Raw genomic sequence first — 25,980 nt, forward strand, 5'->3', positions numbered from 1 at the left:
GACACTTTGGCTTTTAAAAGCTCTTTGTTCAACAGCTGTTGAATTAAATAGGAAAGGACAAAAAAGAAGAAAAACATTATAATCTCAAAAAGACTACACAGAAACAAAATGCTATATCTGCAGAGAGATAGGGGACAGAGACAGAGAGATTGAGTATAATCGCACATCCTTTATGAAAAAGTAACATTAATTGAATATTTTTTACATATGTGACAATATACAGAATATGGTTTAAATCAATGGTACTCTTCAATATGCAACTGTATCCATATATTGTGGAGTGTATTTTATGAGATCTGTAATATTGTTATATTGTCTACAATATAAAGACACACGTATGAAAGCGCCAGTGTTCGCGGTGTTTCCCATTATATGCAAACACATTTAAAAATGCATTCCAGGAATTTGGTCTCACTTCCGCAATAAATTCCTGTTTTTTGCGTGGACCCCAATAGGAACGGCGTGTTTGTTTCCTCTGTTTACGGTTGAGTTGAACGCAAACTGAGGAAGAGGTTAAAATGCCGATGTCACAACCGGAGCTTCGGCTTCTCGTCCTTACAGTTACTGCGATCACCTCCGCATATTAAACTCCAGCGCAGAGGACAAAAGTGACACGACGTATAATTAGACCCCGTTAATTAACTGGATTTTCACTTAATCGCGTGTAATTCCGAGGCCCGCAAATGTACGCATGATCGACTTAATTATTTACTCCCTGTTTTTTCCCTCCACGCGAGACCTTATTAACGCCCAAATGCAGATACACTTGCAGTGAACACGTGGTAAATCCCGAAATAACTCTTTTTCCGTATTCAGATGCATATGCGAGAAGCGGCACACCCCTGTTGGGTTGCCTGCTGTGCGGCTCTTACGAGCACGCCGCTGCTCGCGCTGAGCGCTGATGAGTAATTCAATGTCAGAGATACATTCATGAATGCACGCATAAATGATTTACGCCCAAAAGTGCCACCACAATATAGATACCGTGGGGTGCTTGTCAAGCTACTCTATGAATATGTCTTCATACAGGAAATTTTAAGTGCGGACCTTTGATGAATGTAGCTTTCTTAAATTATTTTTATCTACTGTACGCACCTCGGTTTTTCACGTATTATTTTTAGTTATATCATTGTGTGCATTTCTAAGTGTTTTTTGCTTTCTGCCACCCTGCCACTAATGAGGAATTTATTACTAGCAGTGTTGAATGCAGAGGAACTGATTCGCAATCACAGTACAATACAATAGTAATGATGCGTGAAACGGTTTCACTTGTTTTTAGTTTTTTTTTTAATTATCCAAAGTTCCAAAACTCTCATTAGATATTGTTTGATCGTGAGCTGACGTTATTCTTATACGACACCAGTTGCACGTAAGATCTCAGCATTTTTAATTCAATCCCCATTCACCAGTTTTTTTCTCAAACAATGAGTCGTGAATCGTTTTTGTCCAACATAGGTAGGGAAAGCTATATATATGTACATACACACCACAGTTTGCTGCAGAGAGACATCTTGTTCTCGAAAATCTTTGCCGATAAAATGCACATTGTTACATAAAATTACGTCTATTTATTCACCCAAGCCAGCTGTCAAAGCTACTACAGAGCAAAGCTGCTGCACCCCAGTGAGACATCCAGGCAACTGAACAATCACCGGAACTTGAAAAATCTTTGCAGAATTCGTAAACTATTCGTCCCTGCCTTCTTTAAAGTGGATTAGCTTTTATTGCTGCTTTTCTCACAGAATGTTCTAGTTAAAATATGTTGGTACAGGTGCCCAGGCTTGTTTGCTTTAAGGACCCAAAGGACTAAAAAAAACTAAATAGTTGTATCCACTTCCATTATGGATCTGAGATGAACAATCACTAATTAGCAACGTAGATGTAATGGTTCACTCTCCTTTGCAGATAATTCAAGTTTTTTTATTTCATGCTTAATAGTCACAGTGTTTAAATGCATGCAAAAGAAAACAAATCTAGCTTTGAGGTGGTGAGTACATTTTACAATCAGCTCTGATTCTGAAATGCCATGACATCATGTTCCGCGAACCTCTCTCGAAAAAAAGTCTAATGAAATTGCGAATTACTGATGCGCTAATGGTGTGCCAATGCACAATGTTTATTGCACCTCAAGTGCAATCCTTTGCTCAGAGGGCAATCTGAGCAAGTTAACCATTTACTTTGTCACCGAAAAACAAATATTTCTGCAGTACTTATTCAAATGGGAACATATAATCAGTGAACATTATATTTACCATGTCGTAATTTGCACACACTTCAATATTTATGAAAATACTTGAGAAGAATAAATGGATGAACGAATTAAAATGTTTTTCCAAATGAAAACATTTACTATAGGTTCTACCTTACAGAATTGGCAAGTACAAGTGCATTCAACATCTAAGTAGTGTCTGTCTCTGTCTTACTTTTCTTTCGATATATTGTTCAAAAACGATGCCTAGTCAAAGTTGCTGTATTGTTTTCCCGTTGCACGCAAACATATTCTGTTATCTTTTATCTTTAAAGGGTAAAAGTGATCTGAAGGATGACCAGCCATGTTTCCCCAGCACAAAGCTGTCTCTAGTGATAACAGAGCTGTGTTTGGTGGCAACCATTAACATTTTCAGACAATTTATCCCATAGCTTTAGCAGATCCGTTTATATTCAAAGGTCACAGAAATGTTACATTTGCTTGTTAAATTAAAAAAGACACTCACAACAAGTTAAAGTTCAGACACGTGAGAAGGCAAAAGAACAGCTGAGAGATGGACTGTGGCATCTGCGCTGTCTGCACTGAACTGCAGCTGGAGGGGATGTAATTGTGTTTAAAGCTCTGGGTGCTGGGAAGAGAGACGAGACAAAGGGAATGCATTAAATTAGGAGTTCATTAGCGAGTGGTAAGCAGAGGGCCTGTCAAATGGGCATCCAGCACAGGCTTCTGAGCTCAAGCTTTCTGTGAAAGCGAATACTGATCCAGGAAATAGCTCCTGGCTGGACACGGGCAGCAAGAGCCGCGCCTGCCAACGCAAACCAGTCCTAGCGATCCCCCAAGCAATTACCGTGGGTACCGCCAAACTGTGCAGCTGCCGCCAAACTCCAGCGAGAGTGCACGGAGCGAGGCAAGGGGAGGACGGTGTCAGACAGTCAGCGCGCCTCCTCAAACCCTGAAAGCACTCTGTATCTGTTATGAGCTGTTTGTGTTCCTGGAATGTGTACTATGAACCCTTATGACCGTTTTGAGACTGCATGCATACTTTAAAAAAACACCACCTTTAAGGAAAAAAGTCACATATTTATTGCAATTAATTAAAGATCTGTGTAAAAAGAGAGAGACGGATAAATAGGATATTACATTACTGAGTATGCCTTTCTTGGAAGTTGTTAGTAAAGAGATAATAAGCAGGTAGTTAGCAAATACTGTGCTTATTATTATTTTTTGAAAATGTACTGGTCATATTGCTCATACTGTAGTCATTCGTATATTCATGTTTGTTGTTTGGAATTACTATTCCACTTAAACATTTATATTTGAAGCTTCAAATCAGTTTAGCCAGTTCCTGATTCTCCTAAATATGGTAAAAGCACAACCTAAATTTGTTTTAGTACCAACTGAACCACAGAAAGTGTTTAGTTAGACATACCAAGCATGCACCAAATGGCCCAATAAAGAATAGTTGTTGATAAATGTGTCTAGTACCTTTCATTCAACCAAACACTTTCCCTGGGTTAATGGTTTTCATGTTACTGCTGCTGCCTTTAAGTAGTGGCCTACTTTAACTAAGGACCTCTACATGTCTGTAAAATGGCACTGATAATTTGAGTCAGAACATTAACAATGATATTTGCAGTCTTTCGAAGCGAGTTGTAGAATTATAAGATCATTGACTGCAGTTTGTGTCAAGCCCACTAGCTGTGTGACTCTGAGGACTCTGAGTTGTGTTTGGGAAAAGGTTTGGGAAACTAATATCTTTAACGTTAAGTAGCTTTGATGTCTACTCACCTGGCTATGTGCGTCAGCTGTTGCTACTTTTGCTTAGTTGCCTATTTAGCAAATAGTCAAATGGTCATTGTTCCTGCGAGCTATATATACTATATTTTTTAGCTAGCTAATAGAATTATTTCTTCCTTAATGTGATATCAAATATAAAAAATGTTGAGATCAGTTACAGAATGTATGTGAGTTTCTGATTACTTAAGATACTGAATTTCTTTAATCAAAAATACGGACCTGAGAACAACCCTTAATGTCTGGGGATAAGGTAATAACAACACAAATAAGTGAGTAGTAATTTTTTACTAGAGTAGCTCATGATGACTAGGATGATGAACTGTGCAAAGCGATACCCAACAGCTGTTGTTCCTCACTGCTAACAGCTGACTTGTTGTGAAGTAGTGTCAAGGTGCTGTGCCAGACGTGTCTGTGAATTTAACTTGCTCCACTTGCTGAAGCTCCATGAAACAGCCAGACTGCCAGTTCCTGTGTACAGTCAAATTAGCTACAGTGACTATTGAATTTTATTGTCTGAATGACCATGTTTCAGAGTGCTGGGACCCATGGATGCATCTGCTCAAGTGGCATTTTTGGATTTTCAGAACTGAAGTTACACTGCATCATAACTGAAGACATTGGGGCTGGATATTGAGGATAAATCCAATTAGCTCCATCTCAGTGTGTATATTGGTTAGCAAGCAGTGTCTGTTCAATAAAAAGATCCAATTTAATGGAGTTTTTGTAACAAAGCAGAATTAACAATGACTCTACAATCCATTCCCAATAGCAAATGGGTTTTCAACTTAAGGTGGTCTCACTGGAAGCGAGTATGCCAATGAAGGTTTTTTGTAATGGCACTTAGTGCTAGTAGCCCATTACACTGACTAACTGGGAAGACTCCAGAGCTGAAATATAATCTTCACATCTACTGTGAAACAGGCTACAGAAGCTCACTGATTGGTCGATCTGCAGACCAGGGAATCATTCAGCCCTTGTGAACACTTTTTCTTTCAAAAGTCCCGAAAAATATTTTTTTCTCAGTGTTTTAGTACACTAATCACATTTCCACTTCTCATTTTACACACAAGGTCCCCTGTAATCTCTTTCTCTCTCACTCTTTATTTCTTCTCCCCTATCTCAGCCTTTTCTTCTCCCCTGTTTCAGCCTTTTCTTTTGCTCTCCTCACCCTCAATGACTCTCTCTCTGCCTCTTTTTCTCACACTCCCTCTCCTTTCTCTAATTATAATTATACAATATAGTTCTCTTTACAATAATAATTACATATATAATAATTCTCTCACTGCGTCTTACCCACTGACATGGAGGGGAACAGGACCAGATCCAGTTTGGTTTGGGTTAAGGGGGAAAACATCGCTGACAGTACTCCCATATGAAGAAGTAGACGCTGCCTTCCGCTTTGCGCATGAATAACAATGTTTGGACTCCAGCCCCTGACCTTCACCTCCGCCTCCCAGCGGAGGTGTGTTTGGAGGATGTGTTTCCAGCAACCTTATATATGGGAAAAAGTGCTTTGTGGCTTGGACACGGGCAACAACTTCAACGAAGAGTTAAGAGCACGCATGGAGGAATATAAAGGTCATAAATGGGATGGTTGTCAGATCTCTAAAAAATAGCACTCAGCAAATTCCCACCTGCGGCAGACATTTAGCACAAAATGGCTCAAGAGTGCACCATCATTATTAAGGAATTGCAACTCTGAGCTGTGAAACACATTAACTTGCTGAAATAGCAGGGTCATTAAATGTAATAGTGCTTTTTGTGTCTTAATGTTCAGTGTCTGAAGGCTCAGGTGCCCTACTGTTATAAACGCAGAAGATTTAATGTTCCAGCCTAAATAAATATGAAAGAGTCAAAAATGTATTATCACCTTTAACCCGCAATTGAGATGAGAAGTGAAACTCAATCAAGTTTTGAATTACAACACAAAAATGTACAGTTACCCCCCTAGCCATGTCTGAAAAAGTTTGCATGGTTCTTCTGGCTACTGCATCTTGAGTGGAGAAAGTGATTTCATTGCCAATGTTTGCTGGAGGTCATCCAGGCTAGTTGATATACACGAAATGTATCTTGTATCAGACCAACTTGTTTCTTTACAGTGGGTAGAGATGTATTTTTACATGACAATGATGCCATTGCCAGCCTACAATGATCAAAATACATAAACCAAAATTAGATCTTCAAATGTTATTACCACCAACGCTAACACCACAGGGGTGTAGAAAAGTACATTTTTTCCAGAATAATTGATTATAGAGATGATAAATAAAGGTGGCCTGAGCAGATGATTGTTGAAGAGCTGCTCACTTATCTTTTAATTCACACTGGTTCAGTTAAACCTGTTCATGACAGTGGGCCATGGTGGTCTGAAGCTTCACAACATAGCACAGCCACATTGACATGCTTTCACCATGCGCGATGTCACTGGCTGTACTATTACCAGTAGCATTGTCAGAGAGAATACTACCACCACCTCTTAGGTATTGTACAGGTGTGCTGACTAGCCTCCTGTACCATAAGATAAGTCATTCTGATAGTTTTTGTAGTGGTAGAGCTTTTTAATATCTCAAAAAAAACAAGAGAGACATGAACCTGTATTAGCCTTTCAAGAGATTGACTATTCAAAAACGTCAGACACGCATTATTTAGAGGTTGTGTCACAGCTTTGTAAACAGATACAAGAAGCTTTGAAACACCTTGTTCTGGACTCCAAGATCGAAGTGGAGAAGAATAAGGGAGTGTTTAAAATAAGAAAAACAGGGGAACAGGAGAAAACCAACTTCCCTACCGCAGTCAGTAAAGATATCTCCCCCTGCTTCTGTCAATAAGACCCAGCAAGAGACTAATTGGATTACAGACATTTTTTGGCGCCTTGAAAAAGTGTGTCGACCTTATCTCTTAAAGAAAGGACATAAAGGCATTTTAAAAAAAATAGGGAGAGCAGCAGGAAGCTTGGCTTTATCAACACAATACAGCTTAGCTTTCCTCCAGTTAACACCAATGCACAGCACTGCTGAGGAGTAAAACTGACTTATCCGCACAAAACACAAAGAACGGCTTAATGACCACACACCAAATGGAAGCTGTCTGTCTGCCAGGCTCACGGATTGTTTGTTTTTGAGTCTGACAGTGAGGCAGTTGGTCTGCCGTAACTACAGAGCAACAGGGAAACCAAGGGGCAAACTGTCACCATGACGGGCAGATGCATATTGTAAATACAGACACATCCTACACTGAGTTAATTTCTGATGGGTATGACACAACCTAGTTTAGTAATTGCCAGTCCAACCCATCTTTAACGTCACTGGACATATACGTCACATTCTCTCTCTCCCTGCAGTAACAGCACAGATTGTCTGGGCGAAAAGAGAGTTACTGTGGATATCCTACGAAACAAATCATCACACACATTCTAAAACTGGTGGCAGGTGCAGGATTAAAGCACAATTAAAAACAGAAGCAACAGAGCCTGCACGCTACATTAAGATCCCCTGAGATCAAACTGTTGTCCATGTTCCTCTCAGTGCAAGAAAAAAAAACACTTCAGAACATTAGAGTAGTGTGCAGATTCTGGTCCTTCTTTCTAAAGTTGCTAAGCATTCCTGTAAATGAACTGTGCATGTGCAAAAGTTTACTTTAATGTACAACTGTGGTGGATCAGAAAAGTAAAGAATACAAACAGGTGGCTGTGAATGAATTGGTGAACATTTGTAGTGAAGGGAAAAACTAGTTGGGGGAGTTCACAGACCACTTTGCCACAAGTGCTTTCCCATCATCCTTCAACCTCAGCCTTTGGGTTTGCTAACATTTGCATTATATTACATTACTCTATTGGCATTTAGTAGACGCTCTTATCCAGAGTAACTTACATAGAGTACAGCTTTTACATGTTATCCATTTTCACAGCTGGATATTTACTGATGCAGCAAAGATAGAAGATGCAGGAAGTGTCTGACAGACATGTGGCCAGCTGGAGGGAGGGGCTGCTGCCCCTTCCTGCTATGCAGTTTTTCCTTGCACGTGGCTAACACGTTTAAAAGATACTTTTTGTCAATAATTACATTGAACATAAATCTCTGTAATATATCCTTGGTTAAGAATAAAAACATAACACCTGTACAAATTCTTCATTCTGCAAAGGATGGTGTGCAATGAATAGAGCAGCAATGGTGCTGCTAATTCACCAGACAACAAATACATTCTCCAATGAAAGACTGACATCTTACCTGTCTCAGCAAGTATGTGTGTATGTTTCTGTGTGTGGGAGCGTGTCATTTTGTTTGTGTGTACTGAATGTGTGTTTGCATGTGTCTCTGTGTACATACGGTATGTCATTGTGTTTCTGTGTGTGTGTTTCGGTGACTATGTGTATATCATTGTGTGTGTGTGTGTGTGTGTGTGTGTGTGTGTGCGTGTGTGTGTGTGTGTGTGTGTGTGTGTGTGTGTGTGTGTGTGTGTGCGCATGTGTGTGTGTATTGGATGCTTACCTCTCTCCACTGTTTTGTCTCCACTCCCTGGGTGTAGAGGACACACACTAGAAAGAGGGAGAGCATGAAAAGGTATCTTATCCATTCAAAAAATGTCATGAATGATATCCACTCCATAACACTTTTAATTTCCTTGATATCACAAAATGAAAATATAAGACATTTAACATGATGACGAGTAGCCAGAATGACAGTTTATAGAGTTAAGGGTGCAGCTTTAGAGTTCTTTGGATGTCACTTTCTTTTAGGAAAAAGCATGTTCTTATGATGACATTAATGTAAGTTTACAATAAGAAAATCTTTTTTGTGTGTGTGTTTGCTTGTGTACACATCTGTGAGGGATAGAGTGTTACCCTATCCAGCTATATCAACCAACATAGTGAAAAAGTTTTCATAGTCACACTTTATTCCAAAGGCTTGCTTATTGTCAGAAAACACTGAATAATTATGTTTCTAAATATTAAATATTTTAAGCCTGTCAACAGGTAGTAAGCAAGCACTAAATAAGTAAGAACCCTTGCCTTTTTTTACATCAGAACATGATTAAATTGGACTGAAATCCTCAAGCTCCAAAGTGGCTCAGAGAGTTAAGGCAATTGTCCCAAATGCAAGCTGAGACAGGGCCATAACTAGGAGCCCACAGCAGCAGAACAAATTAATATGTTCTGCTTGGTGTACAAGTGGCTAAGCCAGTTAGTGTCCCCATGTCATACCACTCGCTACACACTGCCACTTGTTTCGGGCTCCTTTCAGTTGCTCAGATGATGTCAGGGACACGCACCTATTCTCTGAATGGCAACATCTTCCTGGTGCGCTGTGGTATATGTACTGTGAAAAACTCACATTGGCATTCATGGGTATCAGAGGATTGCATTCAAGTAACTGGGATAGTTCAGAGACTGTCTTGGTGGAACAAGCCTCACGTCCACTTGGCAATCACAGAAAAAATCAAGTGGAAAGGGTGAAAATAAATTAATTAAAGCAATTTCTGGGAAATTTTGTGTCTCAGAACTGGACTTTTATTCCCTTTTTACTGCCTGCTCACCATCTGTTTGCTAAATACTTAAAATAAGTCCTGCTTAATTAATTGGAAGCAATCCACTTAGCAGATGTTTCTTAATAGTATGAATAAGACCTTTGAAATAAAGTGTGACCGTTCTGAGGAACGCGAATGGGTGGGGAACCTGCTAAAGAGGCACCGTCTGATGGGTTTTATGTTGTGCAGCATGGAACAAAAGCAGTGCCCTTGGTGGACATGACTCTGGCCGTGTCCAGGTCGCTCAGGACCAAGAGAAAACAACCTTTTCATCTTACAGCTGGTTTACAGCAGAAGGTTTCAGAGTCACAGGCACAGACAGCAGTCCTCTATATAATGTCACTATACACCCCCAGTTCTCTGTCTGAAGAAGTTAATTAAAAAATTATCAGCATTTTGGCCGGCAGTTATTATTTAGCATGTATATCTTACTGAAGTGTGAAGTTAATTTTAATTTCATGGAAAGAAAACTGAAAAAAATATTTTTATATAATCCACGGGGACAGCCTATAGGTGGACTGAGCATGCACTGGGTCAACGAGTCTTTGTAAAATAAAGCACTTTCCCAGGGTCTTCTTTTCTCACAGAATAGCCCTTGATGACTTTAATGGTTTTTATATGGACAGTACAATACCCTTCTAGAAAGCATACTGAAACTGCCAGAGAGAGCAATTTAGTCACCTCCAGCAGCTTCTTTAAAGATACAGTTTGTCTTCACAGAACCCTGTAAAGCTATGAATATATTATGGAAGCTGCTGCTTCCGTTGAGGCAATGCAGGAAAAACCTTGCAGATGACACACAGCTGTTGCTGTGGCCATGTTTTAGAAGCACACAGGAATCAATCACATACAGCTTTAGTGAAAGTGGGGGAAAACTTATGAAGTAGTGATAAAAGGCATACATATATATATAATAAAATAACAGATAATATACATTTTAAAAACATAATATAGGCAAAAGATAAAAAGGCAACTCGCTGAGAGGACTAGGTTATTGTGGTTAAGTACGGAATAGTAAAAGTAATGTGGTAAAACGCAAAATGTGAGGAAAGCACTGTTTACTTTGTTATACTCACATGGGTCCGATTTGGAGAATGTGTCTCTGTCTAAAAGATTCCTGAGGAGATGAGGAGAAAAACACCAGTCAGTCCATGTTAAGAGCGACTCACTTCTGACAAATGCATTTTCTGCATATGAAACACAGAAACGAATTCAGCAACAAGTGTGACAGTGGCAATTAGCCCATTCATAATTACAATGAATGACAGATTTTTCAAGCATATGCGATTCACTGTAACATAATGTCAAACAATATTATTTGTGTTTTTTACTGTCCCAATGGTGTACGCATTCTGTGGCAGATGGATGGACGCCAATGAAGAATTGCATAAACACAAGCACATTTTGTTCTCTGTCACCATACTTCTCACACACCATACTTCAGCCTTTGGATGCTCTCCAGACACATACACACACAGTCATCTAGCTTTATTAGCTAAGCTTAATTAGTTTTCCTAGGACCCCTTGAACTGATTCAGTACTCCTGATCATTAGATTTGAATACCTTTCTATATTACAACAATTTACCCTTCATCAACAAAGCTGAATACCTGCCTGTATGACCAATTTGATCCAGGGACTCGAAATAATAGGAAGTACCAGAGACATTTTTACTTGTGATGTTAATCCAGAAGAACAAACACAGGTCCAACAAACCATGTCTGTAATAATGAACTCAGAGTAGATACTTGTTCAGCAATATTATATCCACATCAGTATTCAATTAACACCTTAATCATTCCTAATGAGGAGAACTCAGCTGGAAGGAAAAGCAGCATATATTGCGGGTTCCCAGGACCAGGGTCGAGAAAACACCGACTTATATGCTAATGTGTCATGGTTTATGTTCATGGGATCAAGTCTATGTTAGAAATTTGAGTGAGAAGCGTGAGCCCCATTACCCAACATGCATTGTGTAGTCTAAAACTTCGTCACTAGAGGATGAAAAAAAATGCCATCTTGATTTAACTGTTTTAGATGTGCTTCTTAAAATCCTGTTACAAGTAGCTCAATTCTAAGCTCACCCCCCACCAGGACCCCCACCACTGACTGCCCTAAGGCTGCTGCTCATCTTCATTCTGCTCATGCTAATTTGGCACAACAGTCCAAGCCAGAGGATGATGGAGGCCTGGGCAGTGCTCACGCCTCAGAGTGCCGGGCCGAAAAAAGGGGCACACACAAGTGCTTTTCTGTCTCTGTGCAGACTGTTTCCAAGGCCCCTCTTCAACCTCAAGCCAGTTAGTGTCTCAAGGCGCCGAAGAAGGTGCATGCTCCAACTTGTAATGCCACCTCTTTGACCTCTTTGGAAAACAGCTGATTGCTGATTCAATGTCCCCAACACAACCATTCCCCCTTCAGTCCTCTCGCTAAGGCAGGAGACTACAGGAAGCTGTCTCCAGGGAAGGAGAGGTGTAGGTCTTTGATAGTAGTAGCTGTGACACAGTTCCATCCCCTGAGTCAAATACTCTTCAGCTTGCACAGTCCTTCACAATTCAGAAAGACTCTGAACCACTTTCCACATTAAAGGCTTCTCTACATACTCTATGACTTTGGACTAATGGAGTCCCAGGGTCTGGCAAATTTAGCATTTCACTATCACAGAGGAAAGATATATCTTATCTACCTGTTCAGTTTAGACAGTCCTAACACTAAGCCCACACCAAAGGAGAAAAATGAGGATGCAAAAAAAGGGATAGGTTTTTAAAACTGGTTGCTTCTTTTATTTTTTTCTAAATGCGTTCTGAGTCTTTAGAACCCTGTCTTCAGGGTTCCACAGGTAGAATCTGGACCTGTCATCTTATCTTCTGTTCCCCCTCAACAATAGTCCCTTCAGGGGTAGTCAGCTTGACGTGCAGAGAGCTCAGAGGGGCTCAGAACGATGTACATAAAGCTGCATATTGTTAGCAACCTGAGAGTGAATGAAATGCATACTCTGGGAAGATATTTCAAAGAAATTTATTGCCAAGAGGGTACTGGTCACATAAGTAGGTTTCAAAATTAAATCCCACAAAGGTAGTTCAGGGATTGAAATATGTAAAAGTAATTCTTTAGGCGCTGGAGACAAGGCAAGGCGCTGCGGAAAGGGATCGATGATGTATGAAGATGTCATGCCAGGATGAAGCGAGTAGCTGCAACTGATTACATCGATACATGACATGCTTTGCTCAGTCGGGATTAAGGAAAGCCATGATTGTTTGTTCGTTCTTTAGTAACTCAGAATGTAATTATGGGACAGGTGTCATCTACTGCATATTAACAAGAGAATAAACAACAAAAATCATTCCCCTGTGCCTATCTATGAAGAGTATGTATTTTCTCTGCTTCAAAAGACTGACCTTTTAGATTAAAAGGGAGTTGTGTTTTTTATTTTTTAAAATATTTTTCTCCAACAGTTTAGATGGTAGGGTCAAGATTTTTAAAGGACCACAGTATTAGGTAAAGTCGGATATATGGGGGTGACAACATCCATATAGGTAAAACTAAAGAAACCCCTCTCTCTACCCTGGAACTTGTACTATTACATACGTAATAATACATATATTTTTTTCATTTATAAATAACTTGAATATAATGTTATAATGTCTGGGAACTAAACCATGGTTACGCATCTTTTGAAAAGGAGACGGAGTGGTTAAAGACTGCAGAGAAACCTTGCTTGATCTTAATTTCAGCCATTCAGAAGCTGAAGCCAGGACGACAAGTATAGAAGCAAGCGAAATGTCTCCAGCGGTCCAATCTGATACAATCGCACCTAATTATGCCTCTGCAATCTGCGTGCCCTGTGTCGCGTAATGAGGGGCTGCAGAATGACCCCTGCGGCACGCTTCCATTAAACCATTCAGGGTTTTAATGTCCCTTCATTGGGTTTCCATATTATATCACTGCATGACTGCCTGCTTCTCCGTACAAGTCCCACGTGAGAGGTTCACTCATCCATCAATAATTACAACTTTCAAGAGTTCAATTTCCGCCAAGGAGTGGAAAAGAGTGTTGCTGGATCTTAAAATATCCTTTATGAGCTTAAGAATAACAGCAGGAGTGCAGAGACAAAATAAGTTTTTGGAACGGAGCTAAAAACTTTCCCCAAAGATAGCAACGCATCTCATTGCAATGATCAAAACACAAGCAGGTGGGGGGGGGGCTACGGGAAGCCATAAGTTTCCTTCAAGTGACTGACACATGCATTGATTCTAGACAACAATCGCAGGAAAGGACAGGAACATATTTACTCGTTTGTCTCCTACACGACTCCACCGCAAAAGCAGTGAATAAATAAATAAATAACCCACGACGGCACAGTTACTATTTTCAAGAGCCTCCGGTTTGAATCCAAACATTTCGCGGCATCAATCCGCCCTGCCGCGGCGCGTCCTCATGTGGTTCCACGCGTCTCTCTTTCTCTCTCTCTCTCTCTCTCTCTCTCACGCACGATGCGGCTTTGATCTGCGAAGCTCTGCTCGGCGGCGGATCAATGCCCTCACGAGGCAGCCCTCGATCTGTCTGAGTGCTGATGGCTGAGGTCCACGTGATCGCGCGCGGAAAGGTCTCCCTGCGCCACTGCTGCATCTCCCCCCTGGCAAAATGAAAGCGCTCCCAAATTCCCTGCTCCAGTCAGAAAGCGGCCATGCCAAAACATCGAGGTTGCACAGCTGTTGGACTCCCTGTTGTTTTAGTTGTTGATCCAGAAAAAAATAACACCACTAAATGCAACTTTATTGATTGGCTTACTTTTAATGATCGGGTTTTTTTAAGATGTGAGAAATTAGCAAGTTTATCACAGCCAGCCTTTACCTTGGAAATTCTCAGATTCCAGTATTGTTGTTTTTTAGGGAAAGTTGCTACACTGTATAGCCCCTTGATAAGTGAAAATGATACCTATTAGTACTACAGTCAGTTCGTAAAAAGTTGAGGGAAGAGTCTGCATAATGATCAAAAATTGTATTAACAGAACAGTCCATGAAAAAGTGAGAGTTTTTGACAAACTATGCTGTAGATTATATTTAAAATTTTGCATCTGATTTTATTAGAAATATAAACTATAATCTCATCAGTCTTAAATATAGATTCTGAATGCTAAAATTTACATTTTAAACTTCCCTGCTTAAAAGTCAAGAAAGAATTCAGTGCTCAATTTATGCTGACAGTAATATATTGTGAATTACCGCCATTATGCCATTATGCCATTATGCAATTTCATCTGTGAATCTAATTGTGCTCATCTTTTTTTCAGAAAATGTAAATGCGCACTTGTCTGCATTTTGTTTTTGAATGGATACTTTTCATCAAGAAACTGAAGTGCAGGTACCACAGCTGAGTTTGTGCATCTGTGAGGCATACTGACCGGATGGTTTGCTGATCTCTTGTTTTAATTTGATCTGCAGATGAATAGTGTCCATTAACAACTCTGATGACTATTTGATGGAATCATGAAATTCCACACATGAATGGTTGCCAATTTCTCATACATACATCAGCATTTGAATAAAGCAGAAAAGAGAAGAATAGGCTCAGTTGTCAGCCTATGGTGCGCAACAGTACAGATGTCACCTCCAGTTCAGGGCGTTCCTGTCAGAGAAGTATGTGCCCTAGGTTGATTGCCTCTGCTGTCACACCTGCCCCTGTCCCCTTTTTCACTGCGCACCGCTCACTGGTCCGTACCCAAATGCGAGAGGGGTGAGCAGCCACTGCTCTTGGTGATACTGGGATGATTCATCTTGCTTCCATCCCACATCGTGAGAGCACAACCAGGGCTGGTCTTTCAGAGAATAAAGATGCACATTCCTGGATCCTTCCCCTCATTTGCTCTGCCCTGCGGCCCTCATGATAGCTTCACACACTGTGATCATTGGGTTGCTTGCCTCTAACAAATGTTACTCTTAAACACTTTGAACCATGAGATATTTTCTCACGTCAAAATTCTGACATCAATGACAAGAGCAGTGAAGGAAAGGGATGGACAGTTGGAGCTCATTTGTGTCACTGATCAATTACTTCCCAAAACAATCCTGTCAAGCCTTGTTGTTCTGATCTTGATGAAGTAACAGGCTCCTGCAATTTTTTTTTGCTCACTGACAAGTGCTATTACAACACATCTGTTGGACTCACTGTGTATTTTGACCCCATCATGACCATTTCCAAGCTGCTCAAGCAAAGCACTGATGTAATTGTGATGCATGCTGTAACACCACGTTGTTTTTAATTATAACTGACAGCAGAACTCATCCACAGTCCTTTGTTTTTCTTTGGTGTAGAGCTTGTGTGTGTGTGTGTGTGTGTGTGTGTGTGTGTGTATGTGTGTGTGTGTGTGTGTGTGTGTGTGTGTGTGTGTGTGTGTGTGTGTGTGTGTGTGTGTGTGCGTGTAAGACAGAGAGAGACAGACAGAGAAAGAAGGGGAGATAGGAAGAGAGACATCTTTTTTTGAGACACTGGCTTGTTGGCATACCAGAACACATCCTACAAACAGTCTACAGGACAGGCAAATGCACTACATAGGATTTCATGGGGGTGCTGCAGGGGCCGGCCTCTCATGGTTTCCAAACCCATTGCTCTGGAAATGCTTCACATTAGCACTGTCTCACATGGGTGCTTTGTCTGCTGGAACTGTGTGTGCTACGCAGACAGCTACAAGCGCAGCTATGCTACACACGCTGCCACACACACAACACCCACAGCCACTCACACATACGGCTACATGCACAGCTATACAGCTTCACACACGCACACAAACCTACAAACACAGCTACAAGCACAAACACCTACACACACAGCTACACATACATACAGCTGCATACACAGCTATACAGTCAGCTACACACACAGATATACGCACACAAGCCAACACACAGTGATACACACACCTACCCACACAGATGCACACAGCTAATCAGGCAGCTACACACAGCTACACACATACACTCATAGCCACACACAGGGCTATACACACATACAGATGCATATAGCTACACAAAGCTACACACATAGCTCTACACAGAGATACACAGATATAAAGACCCACACACACATACACAGCTGCTGGTCCCGAGTGAGGCCTTGTCATTCTGGCCTTGAAGCTGAGAGTCTGTTAGTGTCAGTGGTAGAGCACTGAAACACAGCAGTACAGAGTAAAGGGAGATCTCCTCACATGAAAAGAGAGGACAGTCACACACTCTTAATCAACAAAGCGTCTTTAGTCTGCCACTGATGCCGACGTTTCAGCACACAGGTGCACCATTCCCCTTTTAATCTGAACATCTTTCATTTGTCTGCACCTTTTTAACTGGGGAGTGTGGGTTTTCCTCTTTCTTTTTAATCTTTTCACACAGATGCAGTGAATCTTTACATATAATGCCTTTTTTGTCCTGAACAGGATTACATGTCTGAAATTAAACATTCACCCCTGCCCCTCAACCTCTGCCCATTACAAATGGTGCTTACAGTACTTTAATTAGTCATCCATGATGGGAGATCTTTTAAACCATTCTATATCAAGAGTTTTTTCCCAAGCAGGAAATAAACACCTCCTATTACACATTAATCAGTGCTCCCGGTGGATGTGAACAAATCACCATCAGCACTTAGCCGCTTTCTCTGGACAGCTATGACGGGAGACCGCGTAAACCTTTTTTTACCAGGACTGCTTTGTGTCCCGAATAGAATTAAATGCTTTTAATTAGACATTTGTCACCCTGCACCCTGGAGACCACAGCATGTTACTACTGGCAGTAGTCCTCTAGCATGAATAATATTTTCACATTTTGCAAGTCTTGCTGTTACAGTTGGTGGTGTTGCTGTTACATACCAATAATTAGTCTAGAGATATCTGAACATTTTGTATAGGCAGAAATGCAAGCAAGGTATATATATACTTATATATATATATATATATATATATATATATATACACACACACACAGACATGTTATGCAAGCGTGGTTGCTTCATTGCCATTGGCTAATATCCATGCTGTCACTCTGCCAGTTGCTCCAACAAACACACAGTGATGTTTCCAGCTCACTCTTTTGGCTACAACTACAGTGAGCCTTGAAGTGTATCCATACATTAGCTCACCATTAATCACAGAGCTAATTGCCTCAGTAAGTGGTTCTACTTGACTTCCACTTCAGCCAAGTGAACATCACTTGTCAGTAAACAACCACCCATTATCATAATATCATATCATCATATAATATAATCAGAATATTAATTTGATGTGTAAATTTTCTGTGGCTCTCAAGATCAAATATCCAAGGGAACAACTGAAGATTTAGCCTAAATATACTGTTTGAAATGGCAGTTAACACTGTCAGACAGGAAAAATAATGATGAATTATCTATGAATTATTTGGTATTAGGCCTTCCTTGCTGAATATTGAGGAGAAAGAATAAGACTGAAATTTTTCCTCATTTGTTTAATTGGCATTTGTAACAGAAGAAGCATTTTATTAATGACTCAAATGATCCACGCATGGGATCGGTGATCTCATGATCAAGGCAATTGAGTGTTCAGATATTTGGACACAAGCATTTGCTTTTCTGTGTTACAATGCAGGCATTATTCTTAGCCTTGTTTGCCGGCTCTGTACACAACATCAGCAGGACCCCGCATTTCAACAACCACTGTCCATTCAGACTGTTCATGAGGAGGCTTTATTTTTGCGAAATCTGAAAGAGAGCAGAGTAAACCTATGGAAAGCACAGGAGGTCCCCACTTTCACAACACAATCTGCTCCTGTAAACCTCATTGTAAACCAAATTGTCAGGAAGTGAATCTCATTTTTCCATACATGCAGTGTTATAAGTGGAGGGTCACGTTGGTCAGGTTGGAAATCAAATTTTTTATACAAAAAAACCACAATATGACTATCAGATTAACTCAAATTGTCATAAGATACATGATGTAAATATACATACACATGAAGTGTTGTGTTGAAGTATGCACAGTGAGATGTTACAGGACTAAGAGGACCAAGAGAACAGCAAGAGGTAAATCACTGTATTTGGACAGGTGTTTTTTTTTTTTTTTTTTTGTTTCTGTTGTTTTTTACCTAAAGGGTGAGTAAAACAGCGCTCTAGGCACATAAGAAATGTGCTCCTCCTGAGAGTACTGAATGAAAACAATAAACTAGAAGACAAACCAAAAGATTCAAGTAAAGTCCCCCCAAAGGAGAAAAACCCCTGCCTTTTCAGACTTTTTCATTGCTTCACTGCGCATTGGGTTGCTTGCTGAGCTAAGCGTTTCCACACAAGCCTTATAATGGCTATCATTTTAGGACCTGCTTGATATGTCCAGTTGAACACTTCCCTTGTATGGGTTAAATTTTCATATCCTTATTCACTTTCAACCTCAGAGCAGATATTTGCAAAATGTCAATGTTAAGGTCAAGTGTCACTAATCTGTTTTCAAAGCAGGTCCTGGGTGCACCTTTAAGAGCAAGTGTACTGTAATGTGTTTTACCCTTGAGAGTTCACCAGCATCAGCCGAACACCACAGCAACAGGAGGAATGCACCCCCCCCCCAAGCCCCACCCCCCCAGACACACACACACACACACACCAGCAACCCTGCTGCTTGATGCTGCAGTGTTTTAATATCGCATCCTTTACATCATCCATTTTCACTGCTCTGCACCATTTTGTGTCTTTCCCACAATTTCATAGTCACTGATGTTCCAGTTAAAACTGGCAGGCTTTCCTATCGCACCTCTGCACAAAAACGGCACAAATCCAGCAAATTCCTCCTGATGTGCAGAAATTATTTAAGTGGAAGTCTGTGTTTTTTTTTAACTAGAAACAGAAGTCTTGTTCTGCATGGGAACTACTACAAAAATGTTTATCTGCAAATCCAGCGATGTACTGGAAAAAAGGGTCTAACGGACATTATGAAAGCCTGCTGCAACAGCAGGAACATCAAACAGCAGGGCCATTAATTATACATGTGGAGACAGACTCTTGCAAATGAGAATGATGGGAGCTCAGAGTTTTCAGACAATCTGTGCAACCCATGATTTGGATTCAAAATTTGTGTCCATTCAGGAGAACTGTAGGAGCCTCCCTAACTGGAATGTTTCCTTTTTTTAAATTCCCAGACCAGAAATATTAGGAATATGTTTTTGCTGTTAGGACAACAAAATGTAGGGCAAACATCAGAAAATATATACGTTGCAGAGATTTACGTACATGAGATGTGTATATTAACACATAGGACTGGGGGAATAGATTTATTTTAGTCCCAGAACTTGTAGATAATAAGAATGCTAGCTCATTGAAAAATAAAATAGTCTGCACATCTACACAAACCTTATCATGATATTTACATGCAGTTTTCTGTTATGTACTTAGAAATGACTGGGTAATTTGCACAATCTACACATAAGAAAAATAAGAAATTTGATCTAGAAATTAGAAAATAACTAAGAAATAAGTAATATAGTTCTGGTGAAAGTACAATATACCTTGTGGCACACAAACTGAAAATGGCAAGGAATGCAGTTTTTGAAACTGCAATACACCCATGGTTTGAAAACAGTTACAGTCTCAGATAACGTATTCCTTTTACTTAGAATTCCCACATATTTCCTTATCCATCTTTTTTCAGGGTTGTTACTTTGACAAGTAATAAACCTCATATAATTCTCTCAGGTCTGTTGAGAAATGATAATAGCAAGGTCCTTGGAGAATTTTTTGCATTTCTAATAGATGAACTAGGGAGAAGAATATGTTTGCCCATTACAATTAGTGCTGAGACAGTAGTGTTGCCCTGAGCTAATTAGCTTGATATAACAAGAGAGTAAAATGGAACTCCTGAGTTTTATATTGCACAGTCTCCTGAGGACTGTGTCCCCAAGCACTGACCTGGGTTCACCTTTTTAGCTTTTTTATGCAATAGTGCAAATAGTGAGGACTGGAAAACTGATCTTGCATCATCTGTGGGGGGCTGAGAGAACCCCTGAGGCAAAGTCCAACTCCCTTGGACTTCCACTGTGCTTCTGCAGAAATAAGAAGAGTGACCTTTTGGTGTTTTCAAGTCCGCAGAGTATACCAGGATGCAACACTGTGTGCCTCTAATACTCAGAGGATCTACAGGCTGTATCTCTAAGAGCATACAAAATAAAAAAGAATCTAAATCTAAGACAGAGCTCTGGAAACCAAAGTTAAATTAATGCAAAAAAGACATCCACTTTAGTGAATAATATATCCATTAATTGATGCACAGAAAAGACACAAGCATGCATGCTCTTGTGAAACTGGACTTCTGTGTACAATGAGGTTATTGGAAGGTGACCCTATCTGGCACAGCTGAAGACCTGAGACTTTCATCATGGTGGACTGGGCATCTGTTGCTTGATCTAATTTTGGAATTTTGGATAGTACAATTGGTCACTCTTGCTGCATATGTATACAGGTCACATCATGAACATGTGGACCTTCACACAAGTAAGCGTACATAGAATCACATGTTTAGTGTGATGATATACAACTGCATTTTAAATGACATGTATTTCATAAACTCTGCTGTACCTACATACACTTCACTGGTATTGCATGTATCTTACTTTGGTATATTGCTCTTGATACATTGGTTAGATACTGTGTGTGATAAAGGGTATGACAGGAATGCTTGTAAATTGATAGATTAATTAGCAGTCAAGGATACATCGAAGCTCTGTTGTGTGACTATTGCAGCTAATTGCTTTAAAAATGTATTAAAACTATGAAAAAGTTGTAGTCAATGTGTCAACAGGGCCATCTGTCTTAAAATGCAATTAGTTTCAATTTACGTGTTTGGCAGATGCCTTAATCCAAAGCAACGTATATAGCTTACTTTCCATGCATTTTCATTATTCATATGATTTTATTTAATTTATCATCAACCAAATCACAATTAAAGCAACTGAGGTGAAGTACCTATCTCAAGGGTACAACTTCTGCACCTCAGTGACCCTGAAGCTTCCGATTGCAAGCACACCCCTTTAATCACTGTGCCATACCGCCAAAAACTGCCTGGAAAGCAGTTCAAAAAGCAAAGTTCTTCTGTGAATTAAGAGGTCTGTTTCTTCCCAAAGAAATAAGGTTTTTGGGTATACCCAGCCTCACACAACAGAATAATGCAGTCAACTGAATATTTCAGAGAGCAGAACTCTCCAAATTCGGCCTTAAACTCCGCAATTATTTGTGATTAATGGCCAGAGTTCTGCTCCGTGCAGTAAAGTGCCTCATTTGTCTGGGTGCCTCTTGACTAATCACAATGTAGGCCACATTCCCTCATCTCAGACATACTTCTCCTAAGTATATTGGCTACCCATGCTTTCTTTATGCACAGTAGGTTTCAAGCTATCAATATTTTATCTGAAAGCCCTACTGCTGGAGCAAACTCTGAGTTTAGCACAGGTACTATCGCAACAGCGATATTTTAATGTTGTTTTGTAAAGTACTGACAGATCATTTGTGATGAGATTACTGCCTCTCCTATTCACTAATTTAAAAAGTCTGCCATTTGTCAATACTCTGTCATACTAAAATTCATGGGATACGGGTAGAAAAGAATAAAATATGTAGTTATTCCAAGAGATTAATAGTGTGTTAGTCCGTCTTTGGCTTTAATGACTGTTTCAATGCATTGTGAAAGATGTCATTCCTGGTGGAAAGCTGATGTTTGAAAGCTGGCACACAGTTGTTATGCTCCTCTAGCAACTCACTGGAGCTGCCAAGGTTTTGTTGTTGACAGGCATTTGTTTTAAATCAAATCACCGCATTTTTAACTACTGCCACCCAACGGAATGCATGCCTGTCCACCTGCTGTTTGAGTTTAATCACACAGTGCAGACAGTTGCATTTTTCTACCTGAGCTTTTCTACCTATGCTCTCATGTGCCCACAGGTTTGCTTTTGTGTGATATTCACACGTTCAAGATGTCCAAATTAGGCCTAAGTCTGCATTCCGTCGTTAAGTCCTTCTCAAAGCCCAAGGTGCGCGATCACCACATACAACAAGGTGTGATCCAGGGCCTGTGACGCTGAGAGGCAGGGAAGGTGTAAAAAGTGGCAGCTCTGGAGCACACCTTAAAACTGTTCATTATTTAGTGCCATTGCCTTCACCTTCATCTGCACAGCTACACTGCACTTACTAAAAGATGCTCAGGCACTGTAACTTTGGTGGTGGTGATCGTGTAGTTCTTTCAGAACTTTTATTTCAGTGTTCTCACTAACATTTGTTGGCCTACAGTAAAAGCTGTGTATTAAATGTCTTGACTGTTGCTGCAAAGTGTGACATAGCTACATTAGCTACATTAGCTTTTATGCTGTTGACTGTGTCCCACAAATAACTTACTTTTGATTTTTTTTCTGTTCATTTATATAGCAGATCAAACAGCAACTGTGTAAGTGGTCACCATCAACTGTGTGGGAGGTCAGTCTGAAACAAGCCCACAGTGGGTTTGTGGGTTGTCATTCTAGAAGTCACCATGACTCTCTCCTTCATCAGGGTCTTATGTGAGGACTGGTTCTGAGCCTCCCCACCTCGGAAACTGGATCATCCCTTAGGATTTGGGGTGTATCCCGAAACAAGGGCTGAAAGGTTTCCGTTGAAATGCAGCCAAGAGCCTGGTCTGGGCTCGGCCCTCCCAAATGATGCCAGCGCAAGATATTTTTCACATCATCGACCTGTTTAATTATTCATCTCAGAGCGAGGGTTCGGTCCGGTGACACCGCCAGCCTGCAGCAGCAGAGTCTCAGCAGATCTGGGCGGTGCGATACGGCGCAAGGCCGCAGCGGTGTGTTAAAAAGTTGCACAAACGGCAGGAAAGGAAGCGCGTCTCGTCTCGGGGGCCATCGGCAGCAGGCGCGCGGAAGATCTGAGCATTCCTGCGACGAGAGGGATGAAAAAGCAGAAGGCGGAGCGCCTCCCCGATTCGCTGGCCGTCAGGCCGCCCGCGGCGGTGCGACAGCTGATAACCCGCATGCGAATAAATCAGCCGCTCCGCTCAGCTCCGCTCTCAGCCTGCTGAAACAACCCGAAGTTTGAGCGATGCGGAAACGAATGCTCAGAAAGGCAGGGCTCTGCAGCATCTGCCACGGCACAGCTCAGACATACCCGTCGAGCCCTCTCTGCTCAGCATCCCTTTGCTCAGGCATTCCAACCACATCCTTTAAATTCCTCTGCTCTGCCTTCAAATGCAGCCACCTCCACTGTGACTCTGTCTCCTGCTGTATCTCTTTCTCTGCCTGTCTCTTTGGTTTTTCAGTCCCTCTTTTTGTCTCTTCCATTCTTTTTCAGTCTGTCTCTCTCTTGCTGTCTCTCTGTCCATGTGTCTCTGTTTCTCTCCATCCCCCTCTGTGCTTCATATCTCATTGCTCTCCATCTGTTTTTTCTGTGTATTTCTTCTCACTTTGTATTTCTGTTTCTTTGTTTTGTGCAACTGTCTCTTTCACTCTCTCCGTGCATCTCTCTCACACTCTTTCACTCTCTGTTTCACTCTGCGCCTCTCTCTTTGTGCCTCTCTCTCTCTTTCTCACATATACACCTACATTGTATACACCTCCAGCCACAGAGAGTCAGTAAGCGCATTCAAGCATTCAACATGTCTCACACGTTTCACTGAGAGCACAGACCAACTCTTATGAGGTTGCCACTAGCATGCTGCCATTTTTAAAATCATTCTGAAGTCTTGAAGGCCTGATGTGATGCTCAGATAACACTGATCTGATGGTGCATCATCTTCAGCTTTTATCAGCTGAATTTCTGCTCTTTGCTCTGACCGTCGCCCCCTGTTGTTTGCCATACTAAAGACTAATTAGACACCTTCGGGCCATCCGACCAATCAGTACCCACTTGCTGTTTGCGCTGCCTGCCCAGGGCTCCAAAGCCAGTGGGTTAATTGCATTAGCTGAACTCTAATTAGCTCCAGGACCTGAGTCCGAGTGTTCTGCATACACTGTCTCCCACCTGTCTTTGCCCTTTCACCACTGTTCCATGTTAATGGCACGAAGAAACCTCTGTAGATAAAGAAGGAATTACACTTCATCCCCAGGTCTGGATGATCTCCATTAGCGATGGCCCACTAGCAGGAAACAGGAAGGAAACGAACTTCCCGTTACACAGACAACTACCCACTGATGATCTGAAACTTCATTAATAATCGGTGAACTTTTATTTAAGATGTTACTTCATTTTACGTAATATATGTTGCTAAATATATTTATTTTATTTAAGATGGTAATTTATTTAGGCTGTTAATGGGTGATCCTTGTTTCATTTGGCAGATATGTTAATCACGTAAACCTGGTTCAAGATACTTATAAAAGGACGTTTTCTGCCTGCAGTTTATCTGCCTTCAATATAATATCTGCCTTCAATAGTATATACACTGGATAAATATACAGTTAAGTATTCTCCGCCCTTTAGAAAAAGTTATAAATAGAATGTGAAATGTACCAGAATATGGAACTGAACAAATTATTACACTCAATGAACTGCAAACAGCACTGCTATGTTCTGTAACATAACTGCAAAGTCTTGAAAAGTCCTACAGACTGTGGTATCTACAGTTTCTTGACATCAATGATATCATATGAAAATCTCTGGCCAGTTACCAGATGTATGCCTGTTACAAAAATAAAGATTTGGGAGTTTTTTTCAGCTTTACTGTTCAAGTTTCAATCAGTTTTTACGTGAGATGAGTGTGCTAATGAGATGTGTAAAAATAAAAACCAGCACAACTAGCTAGCTGGCTATGTATTTCTTACAGGTGAATTTTTCAATTCATAGCATTGGAGTGAACACCAACACGTGCACAAAACAGACAACTTAAATTTTAAGAATGAATAATTTTGCCATACTTACCTCTGTACTTCCCCTTCTCTTTTTTCCATTTTCCTCTCTCAGTATCAGACAGACAGTCTACATCCTGGATACCATAGTGCACTGTCCCTCTCTCCTTCCCTCTCTCTCCAAAATAGTTTGCGTACTAGCTCTCATATCACTCTTTCCTATAGTTTAATTATAACTTGCTGTCTACCTAAATTGCCATCATGGGGCCTGCTGGCAGCAGTGGGACCCGAATCAGCTACATACTCCAGATATGCCTGTGGCTTACCGTACTGAATATGCTTCAGGCACATTACCATTCTGTGGTATGTTTTTATTTGTGACAAAAGCTTATGAGTCACCTCTCACCCTACTAACAATCCGCATCACACCCGAACCACGCTTAAAGGCCACACAGCTCCATCTTGCTCATCTCCCATTCCCTTTCCTTGCCTCACTAATTTTATATCAGCGCGGATTGCCAGTCTCTGCTCACACTGCAGTCATGGGACCCGTTTCACCGGGTTTGTGAACAGTCGCAGCGGGGACGCTTTCTTCAGATTTATGCCCGCTGCCTCCAGCTGTAGAAC

At 40.8% G+C, this 25,980-nt stretch overlaps 1 protein-coding gene across 1 annotated transcript in view; it reads right to left on the bottom strand.

The window, feature by feature from the left end:
* The window catches only part of LOC118778970 (copine-5), a 102,883-nt gene that overhangs the window by 68,890 nt on the left and 8,013 nt on the right, over window positions 1-25,980 (bottom strand). Inside the window, exons 2-3 of the mRNA XM_036530772.1 lie at window positions 10,606-10,646; window positions 8,494-8,540 (exon numbers count right to left, since the gene is read on the bottom strand). Coding sequence (XP_036386665.1) covers window positions 8,494-8,540; window positions 10,606-10,646 — 88 coding nt within the window. The remainder of the gene's footprint in view (window positions 1-8,493; window positions 8,541-10,605; window positions 10,647-25,980) is intronic.

Source organism: Megalops cyprinoides, chromosome 6, assembly GCF_013368585.1.
Source record: "Megalops cyprinoides isolate fMegCyp1 chromosome 6, fMegCyp1.pri, whole genome shotgun sequence".
NCBI lineage: Eukaryota > Metazoa > Chordata > Actinopteri > Elopiformes > Megalopidae > Megalops > Megalops cyprinoides.